General features: G+C 41.3%; 3 protein-coding genes across 4 annotated transcripts in view; all 3 read left to right on the forward strand.

The window, feature by feature from the left end:
* Positions 1–3,452, forward strand: part of cunh5orf24 (chromosome unknown C5orf24 homolog) — a 10,626-nt gene extending 7,174 nt beyond the window's left edge. For both annotated transcript variants that reach the window (XM_016575477.1, XM_016575476.1), the window contains exons 3-4: positions 1–390; positions 2,679–3,452. In XM_016575477.1, the coding sequence (XP_016430963.1) occupies positions 1–390; positions 2,679–2,871 (583 nt within the window). In that variant the 3' untranslated portion in view covers positions 2,872–3,452. The remainder of the gene's footprint in view (positions 391–2,678) is intronic.
* Positions 3,453–6,076: 2,624 nt separating this feature from the next.
* On the forward strand, positions 6,077–8,887 carry txndc15 (thioredoxin domain containing 15). The gene is made up of 5 exons (XM_016575475.1): positions 6,077–6,283; positions 6,361–6,605; positions 7,359–7,522; positions 7,610–7,740; positions 8,629–8,887. The coding sequence occupies exons 1-5, from the start codon at positions 6,205–6,207 to the stop codon at positions 8,823–8,825; spliced, it is 816 nt and encodes a 271-aa protein (XP_016430961.1). The 5' UTR covers positions 6,077–6,204; the 3' UTR covers positions 8,826–8,887.
* A 142-nt stretch (positions 8,888–9,029) lies between these two features.
* The window catches only part of LOC107757850 (pterin-4-alpha-carbinolamine dehydratase 2-like), a 12,641-nt gene continuing 6,994 nt past the window's right edge, over positions 9,030–14,676 (forward strand). Inside the window, exons 1-3 of the mRNA XM_016575446.1 lie at positions 9,030–9,100; positions 9,246–9,271; positions 11,272–11,381. Coding sequence (XP_016430932.1) covers positions 9,030–9,100; positions 9,246–9,271; positions 11,272–11,381 — 207 coding nt within the window. The remainder of the gene's footprint in view (positions 9,101–9,245; positions 9,272–11,271; positions 11,382–14,676) is intronic.

A 14,676-nucleotide genomic window follows, 5' to 3' on the forward strand; every position in this document is an offset into this window, starting at 1 on the left:
CCGCGAGGAGCCACCGCTGTCCCCGGGGCCCGCCGCCGCTCAGGCCAACGACAAGAGCAGCGATTCCAAGAAGAAGAGTGCGTCCGGGAGGTCTGGGAAACGCGGGCGTCCGGCGGGCACCACCAAATCAGCCGGATACAGAACCAGCACAGGCAGACCTCTGGGCACCACCAGGGCTGCCGGCTTCAAGACCAGTCCGGGGCGGCCGCTGGGCACCACCAAAGCCGCGGGGTATAAAGTGAGTCCCGGTCGCCCGCCGGGGAGCATCAGGAGCCAGTTGCGCCTGAGCAAACTGAGCTACAGCGCCTGCAGCGGAGCCGCGTTTCCCTACAGCATCATGCACAAACCTGGAGCCTGTGACGCTGCGCTGAAGGAGGAGACAACCACAGAGTAACAGCACCCTTCACTCCTCGTATTACATTAAAGCAGTAGCTCAGCCGAGATTAAAATGTGTTCATACTCAGGGCCGTCCAAGATTAGGATGAGTTTGTTTCTTCATCAGGTTTGTAGAAATGTAGCATTGCATCAGTGTCTCAGCAATGGATGCTCTGCAGTGAATGGGTGCCGTCAGAACGAGAGTCCAAACAGCTGATAAAAACATCACAATAATCCACAAGTAATCCACAGCAGATGAACTGAGGGTGAACACATTTTCAGCACATTTTCATTTTGGCTGAACTATTCCTTTACCCTTAATGCATCCTCAATCAAGCTTTCTGCTTCTGTGTGTAACACAAAATGCTATGTTCAAGTCAAGTTGTAAAGATTGTATTTACGAGTTTATCGCACATGGACACCACTGCAGTGTTGTGAATATAAGTGTGAAAATAGAATCTTCCTCTAATCCCTGAATTCAGGATTTACATTTACATTTAGTCATTCAGCAGACGCTTTTATCCAAAGTGACTTACAACTTATAATTAAATTATCTGTTGAATGAAATCATTATTTTTCAAATTTACAATTAAACTTAAAAATCTAAGTCAAATGTACAAAACAAAAGTATTGAACAATTAATGAAGTTCCAAACGTAGGTTCAGGAGGAGCCTGATCATTCAGTCCTGTCAATCATCATCACGAGCCTCTATAAGCAGCAGTCATCGCTCCGTCCCAGCATCCCTCCACCTCCCCAGCTCCTCCTGCATTTCTGTTATTCTCTCTCTGGGCAGAACCGCTATGGGGGGTTGAACTCAGCGCTAAAGCCGAGCCTCGGGTTCGAGCCTCCGCTAGGGATGGGCGATGTCTTATCGCTTGCGATATACCGGTAAAAATTCTCCCCACGATAAGAATTAGTCTTCCCGCGATAATAACGATAAAGTCTTGTTGACATTTCTGTGTGCGACCGTGCGGAGCGGCATTGCGGAAGGAGAACGTGAAATTGATACGAGTTTATTGCTAAACGAGGAGCTCGTTCTACAGTCTGGAACTGGTTTGGTCAGGGCTGTATAAATGTAGTACAGTAGCACGTGTGCGATACAGCTTTGCATGTGTATGAGCCTGTTTACAAACCTGTTGTTCAACAAAGATATCATTTATTGACATGCTTTTTCTCCAAATTAACTTAATAACATAGTTGAGTGTTTGAAATAACTTCTTTTTGTGACCAGACGTGGTTTCATATTACAGAATGATAGTATTATATACAGTGATAAATGCTTTGTCGATTAGCATTTCATTATAAATATACTTTTTTTATAAAAAATATACAAGATTGCTTGAAGCACACAGATAAACCATATATTTTGTGTAATTGTATGTTTTATTCAGCAATAACTGCATAACTTTGTCCATATTAGGGATTTCCTGGAGCGTGGTCAGTAGTATTACTTCTGCGATGCATATGTGCAGTTTCTGCACGAGAGCGCCCTCCGGCTTCCAGTGTGAATTAAACAGTCATTACGTCACATGTGTCTATTTTGGGTAAAAATAGGAAAAATAATACTTTTCTCTAAAGAAACAGGAGCTCTCTGACCCTCCATAGACAGCAAGGATCCTAACACGATCAAGGCTCAGAAACGTAGCAAGGACATCGTTAAAATAATCCATGTGACATCAGAGATTCAACCATAATTTTTACGAAGCTACAAGAATACTTTTTGTACGCAAAGAAAACAATGATATAATTTATATCTTAATTTGTGTTCCGAAGATGAACGAAGGTCTTACAGGTTTGGAACGACACGAGGGTGAGTGATTAATGACAGAATTTTCATTTTTGGGTGAACTATCCCTTTAACCAGCAGGGCTGGATGGGCAGGCGAACTCGTGAACAACAAAATATATAACAGTTTGCTTTACAGCACCTTCATAAATTGAATAAAAACAAAGCAAAAAAACACTGACACACATCCTTTATTCATCATTTTGTAGAAGTAGAGCTTAAAAATCTCACTGAATTTTTTGTAGAAAAGGTACATCGCCATCTTTCTCCGACCAAAGTAATCTGAACACACCTGACATCATAATTACAATTTCCCAACTCAGATATACGAACTTCCCAGGAGGATTGATGAGGCCCTTTTTGGAGCTTAATCAGTCTGAAGAAAGTTCTGTGAATTAAGCCTTTAATGTTTGGAGTGTTTTCCATCAGTGTATGTTCTGTTAGTGTTTGGCTGCTTTTCATTGGGCTTGGATTGTGTGTCGTCATGAAATCATGTCCGTTTTTCTTCCTCATCTAGAACGCCAAAAATGCTGTTTCAAGCTCCGCCGTTCCTCCTCAGCGGCTTCCCCGTAAGAAACCAAAAAACCCCGCCGCCGATCAGCGTCATGCCATCGGAGGCCTTTTCCCTGGCGGCCGTGTGTCCAGACGGCGGTCAGTCGAGAAACGCTCTGCCGGTACCCATCCACAGCACTCTGCCATCATACTCCTGAACTCGTCTGTCACACACACACACACACAGACAGAGGTCACTGGACTCTGCTGACCGTGGCAGGCCGTCTGGCCGTTTCTCCCTCAGCTGAAGCTGTAAATACGTCTCTGGTGCTCTGTGGTCACTCTGAATGTCCATTGCATGTCATGTTGGGTTGTTCGTGGGCTCGTTTCTTAAGCTTGATTTGACACAATAACGAGTGCAATAGTTTAATTGAAGCGTGTTTCTCCCATTCCAGCACTCCACCAAAGAACTCCAGCAGCTCTCTATAGCGTGTGCATGGTCAGGGGTCCGTGACTGGAGATGTGATGGAAACATGACACACGCGCTCTGTAATTACACATGTCAATCACCACACGTCTTGTAATAGTTCCTTTTGTATTGTATTGATTATTCTGACTCTGATGATTATTGTTGGTGTGGGAATGCTGTCAGCATCTTGTGAACAAGTGATGTAAAAATCATCTTATGGTTTAATATCACGATGATTTGAGGTGAGTAGTGCGTAGCCTGTTAGTAGCAATGTGTGGCATTAAGAGCAGGTTTATGTTCAATATTTGTTACATTCATATAATCAGTGACGTGGGCTTTTAGGGTGAACTATCCCTTTAACCATCAGGGCTGGATGGGCAGGCGAACTCGTGAACAACAAAATATATAACAGTTTGCTTTACAGCACCTTCATAAATTGAATAAAAACAAAGCAAAAAAACACTGACACACATCCTTTATTCATCATTTTGTAGAAGTAGAGCTTAAAAATCTCACTGAATTTTTTGTAGAAAAGGTACATCGCCATCTTTCTCCGACCAAAGTAATCTGAACACACCTGACATCATAATTACAATTTCCCAACTCAGATATACGAACTTCCCAGGAGGATTGATGAGGCCCTTTTTGGAGCTTAATCAGTCTGAAGAAAGTTCTGTGAATTAAGCCTTTAATGTTTGGAGTGTTTTCCATCAGTGTATGTTCTGTTAGTGTTTGGCTGCTTTTCATTGGGCTTGGATTGTGTGTCGTCATGAAATCATGTCCGTTTTTCTTCCTCATCTAGAACGCCAAAAATGCTGTTTCAAGCTCCGCCGTTCCTCCTCAGCGGCTTCCCCGTAAGAAACCAAAAAACCCCGCCGCCGATCAGCGTCATGCCATCGGAGGCCTTTTCCCTGGCGGCCGTGTGTCCAGACGGCGGTCAGTCGAGAAACGCTCTGCCGGTACCCATCCACAGCACTCTGCCATCATACTCCTGAACTCGTCTGTCACACACACACACACACAGACAGAGGTCACTGGACTCTGCTGACCGTGGCAGGCCGTCTGGCCGTTTCTCCCTCAGCTGAAGCTGTAAATACGTCTCTGGTGCTCTGTGGTCACTCTGAATGTCCATTGCATGTCATGTTGGGTTGTTCGTGGGCTCGTTTCTTAAGCTTGATTTGACACAATAACGAGTGCAATAGTTTAATTGAAGCGTGTTTCTCCCATTCCAGCACTCCACCAAAGAACTCCAGCAGCTCTCTATAGCGTGTGCATGGTCAGGGGTCCGTGACTGGAGATGTGATGGAAACATGACACACGCGCTCTGTAATTACACATGTCAATCACCACACGTCTTGTAATAGTTCCTTTTGTATTGTATTGATTATTCTGACTCTGATGATTATTGTTGGTGTGGGAATGCTGTCAGCATCTTGTGAACAAGTGATGTAAAAATCATCTTATGGTTTAATATCACGATGATTTGAGGTGAGTAGTGCGTAGCCTGTTAGTAGCAATGTGTGGCATTAAGAGCAGGTTTATGTTCAATATTTGTTACATTCATATAATCAGTGACGTGGGCTTTTATTTTTTCCTTATTTGTAATACAGTTACAGTATGAAGAAATACATGTTTGTGTATGTTTTATTAAATTGTAACTACATCAAGGAAGTCTTATTGCTGTTTATTTCATTTTACACCAATAACCGAATAACTTTGGAATATTATTTTGCTTTAATGGTTTTAAAGAAGTGTACAATGTAAACAATAGGCCTACATATAAGAACACAAGAATAGCCCATATTTTACAATCAAAGAAAAATACCACATTGATTTCATAGTTTTACTTTTTGATATCGATTAAAGGTATGTTTTGACCTCAACATGAAATTCAGTCGACTGAGGTATAAATTACATTTAGACATTTAGCAGACTCTTTTATCCAAAGCCACTTACAAATGAGGACAATAGAAGCAATCAAAACAACAAAAGAGCAATAAAATGTAAGTGTTGTGACAAGTCTCGGTTAGCTTAACGCAGTACACGCAGCAGGGGTTCTTTTTTTCCTATACTGGCTGGAAGACCTGCCAAGAGAGCACTGCAATAGTCCAGCCTGGACAGAACAAGAGCTTGAACAAAGAGTTGTGAAGCATGTTCTGAAAGAAAGGGCCTGATCTTCTTGATGTTGAATAAAGCAAATCTGCAGGACCGGGCAGTTTTAGCAATGTGGTCTGAGAAATGCAGCTTATCATCAATCATAACTCAAGGTTTCTGGGTGTTTTTGAAGGAGTTATGGTTGATGAGCCTAACTGGATGCTGAAATTGTGATGAAACGATGGGTTTGCTGGAACCACAAGCAGTTCTGTCTTAGCAAGGTTGAGTTGAAGGTGATGGTCCGTCATCCAGCAAGAAATGTCTGTTAGACAAGCTGAGATGCGAGCAGCTATCGTCGGATCATCAGGATGGAATGAGAGGTAGAGTTGAGTGTCATCAGCATAGCAGTGATATGAAAAGCCATGTTTCTGAATGACAGAACCTAGTGATGCCATGTAGACAGAGAAGAGAAGTGGTCCAAGTACTGAGCCCTGAGGCACCCCAGTAGCTAGATGTTGCGACTTGGACACCTCACCTCTACAAGATACCTTATTTTAAATTACACAAACCACTGTGATTGGTCCATCCACAGAAGCGCACGGAAAAGTAAGATAAACCACATGTGGACCTTCTGTGGCTGGACCAATCACAGTGGTTTGTGTTTAACCGCATTATGAGGCGGATTCTCTTTAACAGGCCAAGAAGGATTTTCTCATTTCTGAGTTAGTGCTCAAATTTCAACACAAAATCGCATCTTGGCCGTCAAACGCCCCTTGAGGAATAAACGGTGTATTATTAGTCGACCTGTTTCGACGTATTGTTTGAATAACCAGCGTGACCGAGTAGCGTGACTCCGCTCGCTCGCCGTAGCTGCGCCGGAACCGGAAGCCGAATCTTTCCTCTTTCAGTCCGTTGAAAGAAAACATCTACATTAAGATCATCGCGAGTCATGCACTGATTCTGAGCTCTGTCCGTGAGCGGCGGCAGAATGGGCTCAGCACCGGGCAGATTCCGCGGTGTGGCGTTCTGGCTGATTCTCGCCGGACTCGTGCGTCTGTCAGACGGAGGTATAAACACACAAACACCGAATCCTGACAGAAACACTGAGCGAGCGGTGGTCTGACAGGGCTCTCTGTCTCCTCAGATGCAGCGGAGGCCGCCGGCCCGTGGGATCCGGAGCAGGTGGAGCAGCTGGCGGGGGAAGCGTGCGCTGAGGGCCGCTGTGAGACCGAGACCGAAGCGCTGCTGTCCGCCGTCCTTCACAGCGACACCGGAGAACCCCAGAGCCACAACCTCACCGAGACCGCCAAGACATACAAAGTGACCTGCGACCGAAGGAACATCAGCGCGACGGAGCGCGTCACGGTCCAGATTCTCAACGCGTCTCAGGTGAAGCCGTGCTAACATACACCAAAGAAGGAAGTCTCTTCTGCTCAGCTGAGCTACATTTCTCACAAATACAGTAAAACAGTGATAGTGTGAGATATTATTAGAATGTAAAACAGCTGTTCTAAAGCCACTTACAAATGAGGACAATAGAAGCAATCAAAACAACAAAAGAGCAGTAACAGGTAAATGCTGTGATAAGTCTTGGTTAAGGTTTATTTTATAATAAATAAAAAGAAAACAAGTAGATAGAATAGAAAAGGAATAGGGAACACTAGTGTTAGAGGCTCTTTCTTTTTAAATAAAAATAAAACGAGTCACAAGAATAGAGAAAACTAGTGTTATAGTGAAATAAAACAAGTAGTTAGAATATAAATTTTTTTTGTTTACATAAAAAAGAAAACAAGTAGATCAACTAGAATTAGAATAGAGAGTGCTAGAGTTGGAGGGTCAAATGAAGACGAAAGAGATGCGTTTTGAGCCGTTTTCATGAAGATGGACTCGAGTCACGATGAGACGGATGTAGAACACACCTGTTCTTCTGTATTGTGAGGTGCATCTGAGTGAAACGTGGGGCGGGGCTTGGTTCTGTGCTCTGTTGCTGATTGGATGTTGAGGTGTGGGGGCGTGGCTCTCAGATGAGCGTGACATTTTAATTAAACATTAGGAGTATAAAATATTTTTTAAACCTGAAACATATCCAGAGATGAATAGCTCACAGTAAGATGTATAAGCTGTATTGTGGTTTCTCCGCAGGACCTGATGGAGCTCCTGAATGCCAACGGCACCGAATGCTCCTTGGTTCTCTTTTATACCACCTGGTGTCAGTTTTCAGCAAGCCTCGCCCCGCACTTCAACGCCCTGCCACGAGTCTTTCCCAGCATGCAGTTCCTGGCGCTCGACGCGTCCCAGCACAGCAGGTTGATCAGTGACGTTCTTCATGATAATGTGGCCCGCTGAGACTGCTTCTGTCTTCATCAGCTGTGTTTCTCTCTCGCTCTGTTCAGTCTCTCCACGCGCTTCGGCACGGTGGCCGTCCCCAACATACTGCTGTTTCAAGGAGCCAAACCCATGGCCAGGTTCAACCAGACGGACAGAACGCTGGAAACGCTGAGCTCGTTCATCACAAACCAGACAGGTGTGGTGCTCAGAATCAGCTCAGAAGCACAGCTCGTATTAACCCCTTAAGTGCCACCCCCATTTTTGACCATAGACGTGAAAGTGCACTATCCAAACCTAAATTGCTATAATTCATGAATGCTTTAGAATACAGACCTAAGGTTGGGCTCTTTTTTTAAGAAGACAATCTGCAGATTATTGCACAAGTGGAATCATTTCAAAATATGAAAGTATCATAAAATTATAGAAGTTTACATTTACTGTAAAGAAAATGCACTATTATTTTTTCTTATTTTATATAAAATAAATATTTTACAAAATATTTTTGAATCCAAAATTGCTATAAAATTAAAGCCTTGTCTAAATAAAATGTTTCAAATTTGAAGTTGATATAAAAGAAATTGAGATTTTATTTAGGGCGTTATACCACAAACAGCCACCGGGTGCCATCAAAACGCCATTGATTTTTTTTAATGCACACAAATGTCTAAATTTCTCTGTAAATATTACTATATCACAAAATAACCACCAAATATGGAATTCTTGAGACTGTATTTTGTCAAGATTATAAAAACTTTTGATTCTAAAAGACCATAATACGTTTTGTAATATGACACTTGACTCCGCCCACTAAGGGGGAGGAGACAGCTAAAGGATTTTTAAAGTAGGTCGATTTCCATGGTAACGCAATGTCCGATTTCAAAATGGTTTTCACAGGATGAATTTTGGGGTTTTAAGCTTTCAAATGATTTAAAATATGTGATAACGAAAAAACGAGCGCCAGGCGGCGCACAGGTGAGCTGGTGGCACTTATGGGGTTAAACTGCAGCTGTTTCTATGATGAAGTGATGCATATCCAGTGTATGCACTGCATGGTGACTTTGTGTGGTTTCCCACCGTCCTCTAGGTTTTGAAGCAAGTCCAGATCAGGCCGTCCTGGAGGAAGACCGCGCCGGGCCTCTGCCTGCGGCTCCTGTCAAAGGCATCGACTGGCTCTTCGTGTTTTCGGTTCTGTTCATATCCGGCTTCACTCTCTATGCCATCCTCTGCTCAGACAGCATGCGCTGGCTCGTTCCAGCACCAGAACACGAGCATCAGGACTAGAGTCTCTCCTGTGATTCCAATGTACATACTTGCAGAATAAATAAGTGTATGAATGTAAAGAATCTGCTCGTATTGTCGTGTGCTTGTTTAGTTCTGTTCTGTCAAAGCCATTCTGTAATATCAGCTGAGGTCTAACACCAGTCAGTAACATTTTTAGAGCTTTATAAATGAAAACCTTCTTTACGGGTTGGTTTTAATGGGTTAATGCTGAGGACTCTAGTCTACAACCCTGAGAAGAGCTGGATTATAAGGGCCCTCACTAGGGTGCACACTGTGTGATTGTGATCAGGCGTTCGGGGCAGCCCTGCAGTGGAGAAGAGCTGGTTAATGTTTACTCTGACCCCGAGCGCTTTCACTAAACTAACCCGCTGTTATCTGTCGCGGGGAAAATGGTAAGACATTATTCTCATTTCGACCAAGATTTGCGAACGCTTTCATTCGCAGCTGTGCGTGAGTGTGACGTCGACAAAACTGTTATCTTTTTTTGGAGGTTCTTTCCTTCCTCCTTTCTTTCTTGCTATGCTGGGGTAATTTGACTATAACCTATACGATAACAGACCTTTTTTTATTTTTATTTTTTTATACAATTTATTAAAGCACACACTCTGTTTTAATCTTTATACAAAATGACCATCATTTCCGGGTACAAATTTGTCCTTAAAAGTAGGTAAACGCACACTTATAACCAGGTCAAACACACAAACACAATATCAATGTATTTCAGATGGCCTTGTGTGTAGTTTGCGTTATTTTGACCGATACAAGATTAGAACATACTGTTAAACCTGCAGTGAAATGGATTTCTATAACCCTGTTCACCCGACAGATGGCGCTATAGAGCCGTTAACACTTATGAACGAAGCTGCTGCTGCCGATAGATGGGTGGATGGATAGATAGATGGATGGATGGATGGATGGATAGATGATGGATGGATGGATAGATAGATAGATAGATAGATAGATGGATAGATAGATGGATGATGGATAGATAGATGATAGATGGATAGATGATGGATGGATGGATGGATGGATAGATGATGGATGGATGGATAGATAGATAGATAGATAGATAGATGGATAGATAGATGGATGATGGATAGATAGATGATAGATGGATAGATGATGGATGGATGGATGGATGGATAGATGATGGATGGATGGATAGATAGATAGATAGATAGATAGATGGATAGATAGATGGATGATGGATAGATAGATGATAGATGGATAGATGATGGATGGATGGATGGATGGATAGATGATGGATGGATGGATAGATAGATAGATAGATAGATAGATGGATAGATAGATGGATGATGGATAGATAGATGATAGATGGATAGATGATGGATGGATGGATGGATGGATAGATGATGGATGGATGGATAGATAGATAGATAGATAGATAGATGGATAGATAGATGGATGATGGATAGATAGATGATAGATGGATAGATGATGGATGGATGGATGGATAGATGGATATAAGATAGATAGATAGATGGATGGATAGATAGATAGATAGATGGCTGGATGGATGGATGATGGATAGATGGATAGATAGATGGATGGATGGATGGATGATAGATAGATAGATAGATAGATAGATAGATGGATAGATAGATGGATGATGGATAGATAGATGATAGATGATAGATGGATAGATGGATGATGGATAGATAGATAGATGGATGGATGGATGGATAGATGGATATAAGATAGATAGATAGATGGATGGATAGATAGATAGATAGATAGATAGATGGCTAGATAGATGGATGGATAGATAGATAGATAGATTTTTTTATAGTTTGTTGGTGTTTTTATGTGTATAATGTTTATATTTTCTGTCTTGGTGTACATTTATAACACATTTATATGTAAATTTAGCCGTAAACCATAAAGTTAATTAATTTTAGAAGTTACATTCTATTATCACTTTATCACATAATGAAAGCGTTTCCTTTTAATCATTTTTATAACAATACTAAAACACTATGGATGACTTTACTAACTTAAGTGTGCTATAATTATTTTAATTATTTAAAGAAATAGAAGGCTAAAATCAGTTACGTTTGAAATTTATATTAAACAACAAAATGTAAAAAAAAAATAGTATGTTGAGGTTACGTTGTAATAATTTGGTTTGATACACAGGTAGTTTAATGTTATGTGTTAAGTGTTTTTTAAAAATAATTTTATGAATGCATAAACGTCTAGACCATGGAAGAAGCAAGTTTTGAATCTGTGCAAGTATAGAAAACACAATGTGCAGTTCTACCTATTAACAGTCTCTCAATCTGAGTGAAAGTTTACTCTTATTATGTGTTTATTTATTATATAGGCTTGTATCACACTGAAGAGATGATGATGTTTGCCGGACCGGATTATTGTGTTTGCGCAGCAGTCTGGTATATGATATGATATAATGATGTGTTGTGTTCAGGCCGCAGACAGCGAGAGCAGTTCCTCCTGGAGCTGAGGGCCACTGGATGGATGGAGGTCGAGGACCGCGACACTCTTTACAAGGAGCTGCACTTCAAAACCTTCAACCAGGTTAGCCACTCCACACACCTAAACTACTACTACTACTATCTCCACACACTGTTTCCCTGTTGAACACTGTAAAGCTGCTACACAATCTGCGCTGTATAAATAACGGTGACTTGACTTGACCTAAAGCTCGATCTCTAGATGTCGCTGTCTGCTCTAAACAAACTCTTGATCTGCAGAGACTCCTGGATCCAGTGCCTGAGTTTGTGCTGTGCTCCAAATGGCTTTTACAGAGAGAAACGCCTCAAATCCCACTCGCGCTTTATTAGTTGCAGGTGTAAACCAAGCACTTTTTCTGCAACACCTTTTCTCAAACCCTTGTTGAGGAGCGTGTGCTTTGATGGCCGAGTGAAAGACAGAAAACTAGGAATGCATGATATTGGATTTTTGCCGATATCCGATATGCCGATATTTTTCAACTTATTTTGGCCGATACCGATATATTTACTTTTGTTTGGAAACAACACCAAGTCTCTCCTGTGCAGAAATTATAAGCAAAATATTTTTAATTTTGGTTAGTTTTTAACAAGAACTTATTTGTTAGAATTAAATAAACAATAATGAAGGTTTTTTGACAGTACATTGAAGCTTTGAAAATAACTATAAATAAACTATATATTACTTTATTTATTTAATCAGAAACACAGTCTAAATGTTATTTGTGTAGGCTATTTTACTTTTAATTTTATTAGAAGTAGGCTAACAGCGCCCCCTACAGATTAAACTCCTTACCGAAGGGCGTTAGGACCCGGGGGAGGCTGTCACTGCTGCCGCTGCACTGTTTACTCTATCACACACGAACCCGTCATTCTGTACTGCTTTCTCAGTGTAAATGCAGCGATCCAAAACAGTGAATGTAATCATCATTCAGGCAAAACTTTGCTTCAAGAATGAGCCACACTGCTGACATGATCTAATCGCAAGCAGACCCTGAGCACATGTGAGTTAACTTATTCCCCTTATCGGCAAGACATATCGGCATAGTTTTTCATATTGGCCGATGCCGATATTTACATTTAAAGCCATTATCGGCCGATTCTGATATCAGTCCGATAATATCGTGCATCCCTATAAAAAACAATACTTTTATAAATTTTCTTCTGCTCATCGAGGCTGCATTTATTTAATCAAAAATACATGAATTTTCAGCATCATTACTCCAGTCTTCAGTGTCACATGATCTTCAGAAATCATTCTAATATGCTGATTTGCTGCTCAAGAAACATTTCTGATTATTTTCAATGTTGAAAACAGTCGTGCTGCACAATATTTCTGTGGAAACTGTGATAAAAATACATTTTATTTTTCAGGATTCACAGAATAGAAAGTTCAAAAATACAGCATTTATTTGAAATAGAAATATTTTGTAACATTATAAATGTCTTTACTGGCACTTTTGATAAATTTAATGCGTCCTTGATGAATAAGAGTATTAATTTCATTAAGAAAATAGGTCACACTGACCCCAGACTTTGAAACACACATCTCAGTGTTTTTAGGCCTCGGCCGCCCTCCTCTCTCTCTCTCTCTCTCTCTTTCTCTCTCTCTGTCTCTCTCTCTCTCTCTCTCTCTCTCTCTCTCTCTCTCTCTCTCTCTCTCTCTCTCTCTCTCTCTCTCTCTCTCTCTCTCTCTCTCTCTCTCTCTCTCTCTCTCTCTCTCTCTCTCTCTCTCTCTCTCTCTCTCTCTCTCTCTCTCTCTCTCTCTCTCTCTCTCTCTCTCTCTCTCTCTCTCTCTCTCTCTCTCTCTCTCTCTCTCTCTCTCTCTCTCTCTCTCTCTCTCTCTCTCTCTCTCTCTCTCTCTCTCTCTCTCTCTCTCTCTCTCTCTCTCTCTCTCTCTCTCTCTCTCTCTCTCTCTCTCTCTCTCTCTCTCTCTCTCTCTCTCTCTCTCTCTCTCTCTCTCTCTCTCTCTCTCTCTCTCTCTCTCTCTCTCTCTCTCTCTCTCTCTCTCTCTCTCTCTCTCTCTCTCTCTCTCTCTCTCTCTCTCTCTCTCTCTCTCTCTCTCTCTCTCTCTCTCTCTCTCTCTCTCTCTCTCTCTCTCTCTCTCTCTCTCTCTCTCTCTCTCTCTCTCTCTCTCTCTCTCTCTCTCTCTCTCTCTCTCTCTCTCTCTCTCTCTCTCTCTCTCTCTCTCTCTCTCTGTCTCTCTCTCTGTCTCTCTCTGTCTCTCTCGCTCTGTCTCTCTCTCTCTCTCTCTCTGTCTCTCTCTCTCTCTTCCCCCTCAGAGCTTCTCGTGTCAGTCTGTATTACCGTGAGCCACAGCAGAGCTGTTCTTGGCAGCAATTTAAGTTTTGATCAAAATGATTTCTTTCACAAACAATCAGATTGGTTTAAATGTTTCATGTGCCTCAGAAAACCACTAACTATCCCATCAGTCCCTCTGTTTCTCTTTCACGCTGTCTTTTGTTCACTTTGTTTGGAATTTGTTTTTCACATTTCCACAATGGAAATGTTTCCCTTGTAATAGTGACCTCACTTTTTTCCATTTGCCCATCTCAGTCGTTCTCGTTCTCTTTTTTGCGTGTATTTCGTTCTCGGCGTCCTTCATCGTCCTGGACTTTAGATGGCTACTTCAGGGTTTCTGCGGGTCTTAAAAAGTCTTAATTCACAAATTAAAGCCTAAAAGGTCTTAAATCAAAGCAGAAAGTCTTACATTTACAAAGTAATGGCGTTAAATATTGCATGCACTGCAAAAAAATCAATATCATCTTCACTATTTTTGTCTTGTTTTCCAGTAAAATCTTTAAATCAACATACATTTACTGGAGATGCAAAATGAATATACAGAGTCTTGTTTTCTGAAAAATGTATCAAAATTAAGTGAGTTTTTTTGTTTGAAGAAGAAATATCTTTCAATGGTAAATGAAAAAATCAATTATGTTGATAATCCCTTGCCAGATATTTGTTCTTTTAATCATAAACTCACGTAACTTTCATGAGTTTCTCATAAAACAAGACTTAATATGTTATCTATGCCATTTTGTTTCTGCAGTGAATGATCTTTAGATTACATGTTAGAAAAACATCACTTTTTTGCAGTGTGATCAGAAGTTATTTCCATATTCTAGAGTTTGTGACGAGCTATTTAAAGGAGACATATTATGCCCCTTTTTACAGTATGTAATATAAGTCTCAGGTGTCCCCAGAATGTGTCTGTGAAGTCTCAGCTCAAAATACTCCACAGATCATTTATTATATAATTTTGAAAATGCCTATTTTGAGTGGAAGCAGAAACACGCTGTTTTTCGTGCCTGTGTCTTTAAATGCAAATGAGCTGCTGCTCCCCGCCCCCTTTTCCAGAATAG

The sequence above is a fragment of the Sinocyclocheilus rhinocerous genome, unplaced genomic scaffold (genome assembly GCF_001515625.1).
Source record: "Sinocyclocheilus rhinocerous isolate Xijiao unplaced genomic scaffold, SAMN03320098_v1.1 scaffold2338, whole genome shotgun sequence".
Classification (NCBI taxonomy): domain Eukaryota; kingdom Metazoa; phylum Chordata; class Actinopteri; order Cypriniformes; family Cyprinidae; genus Sinocyclocheilus; species Sinocyclocheilus rhinocerous.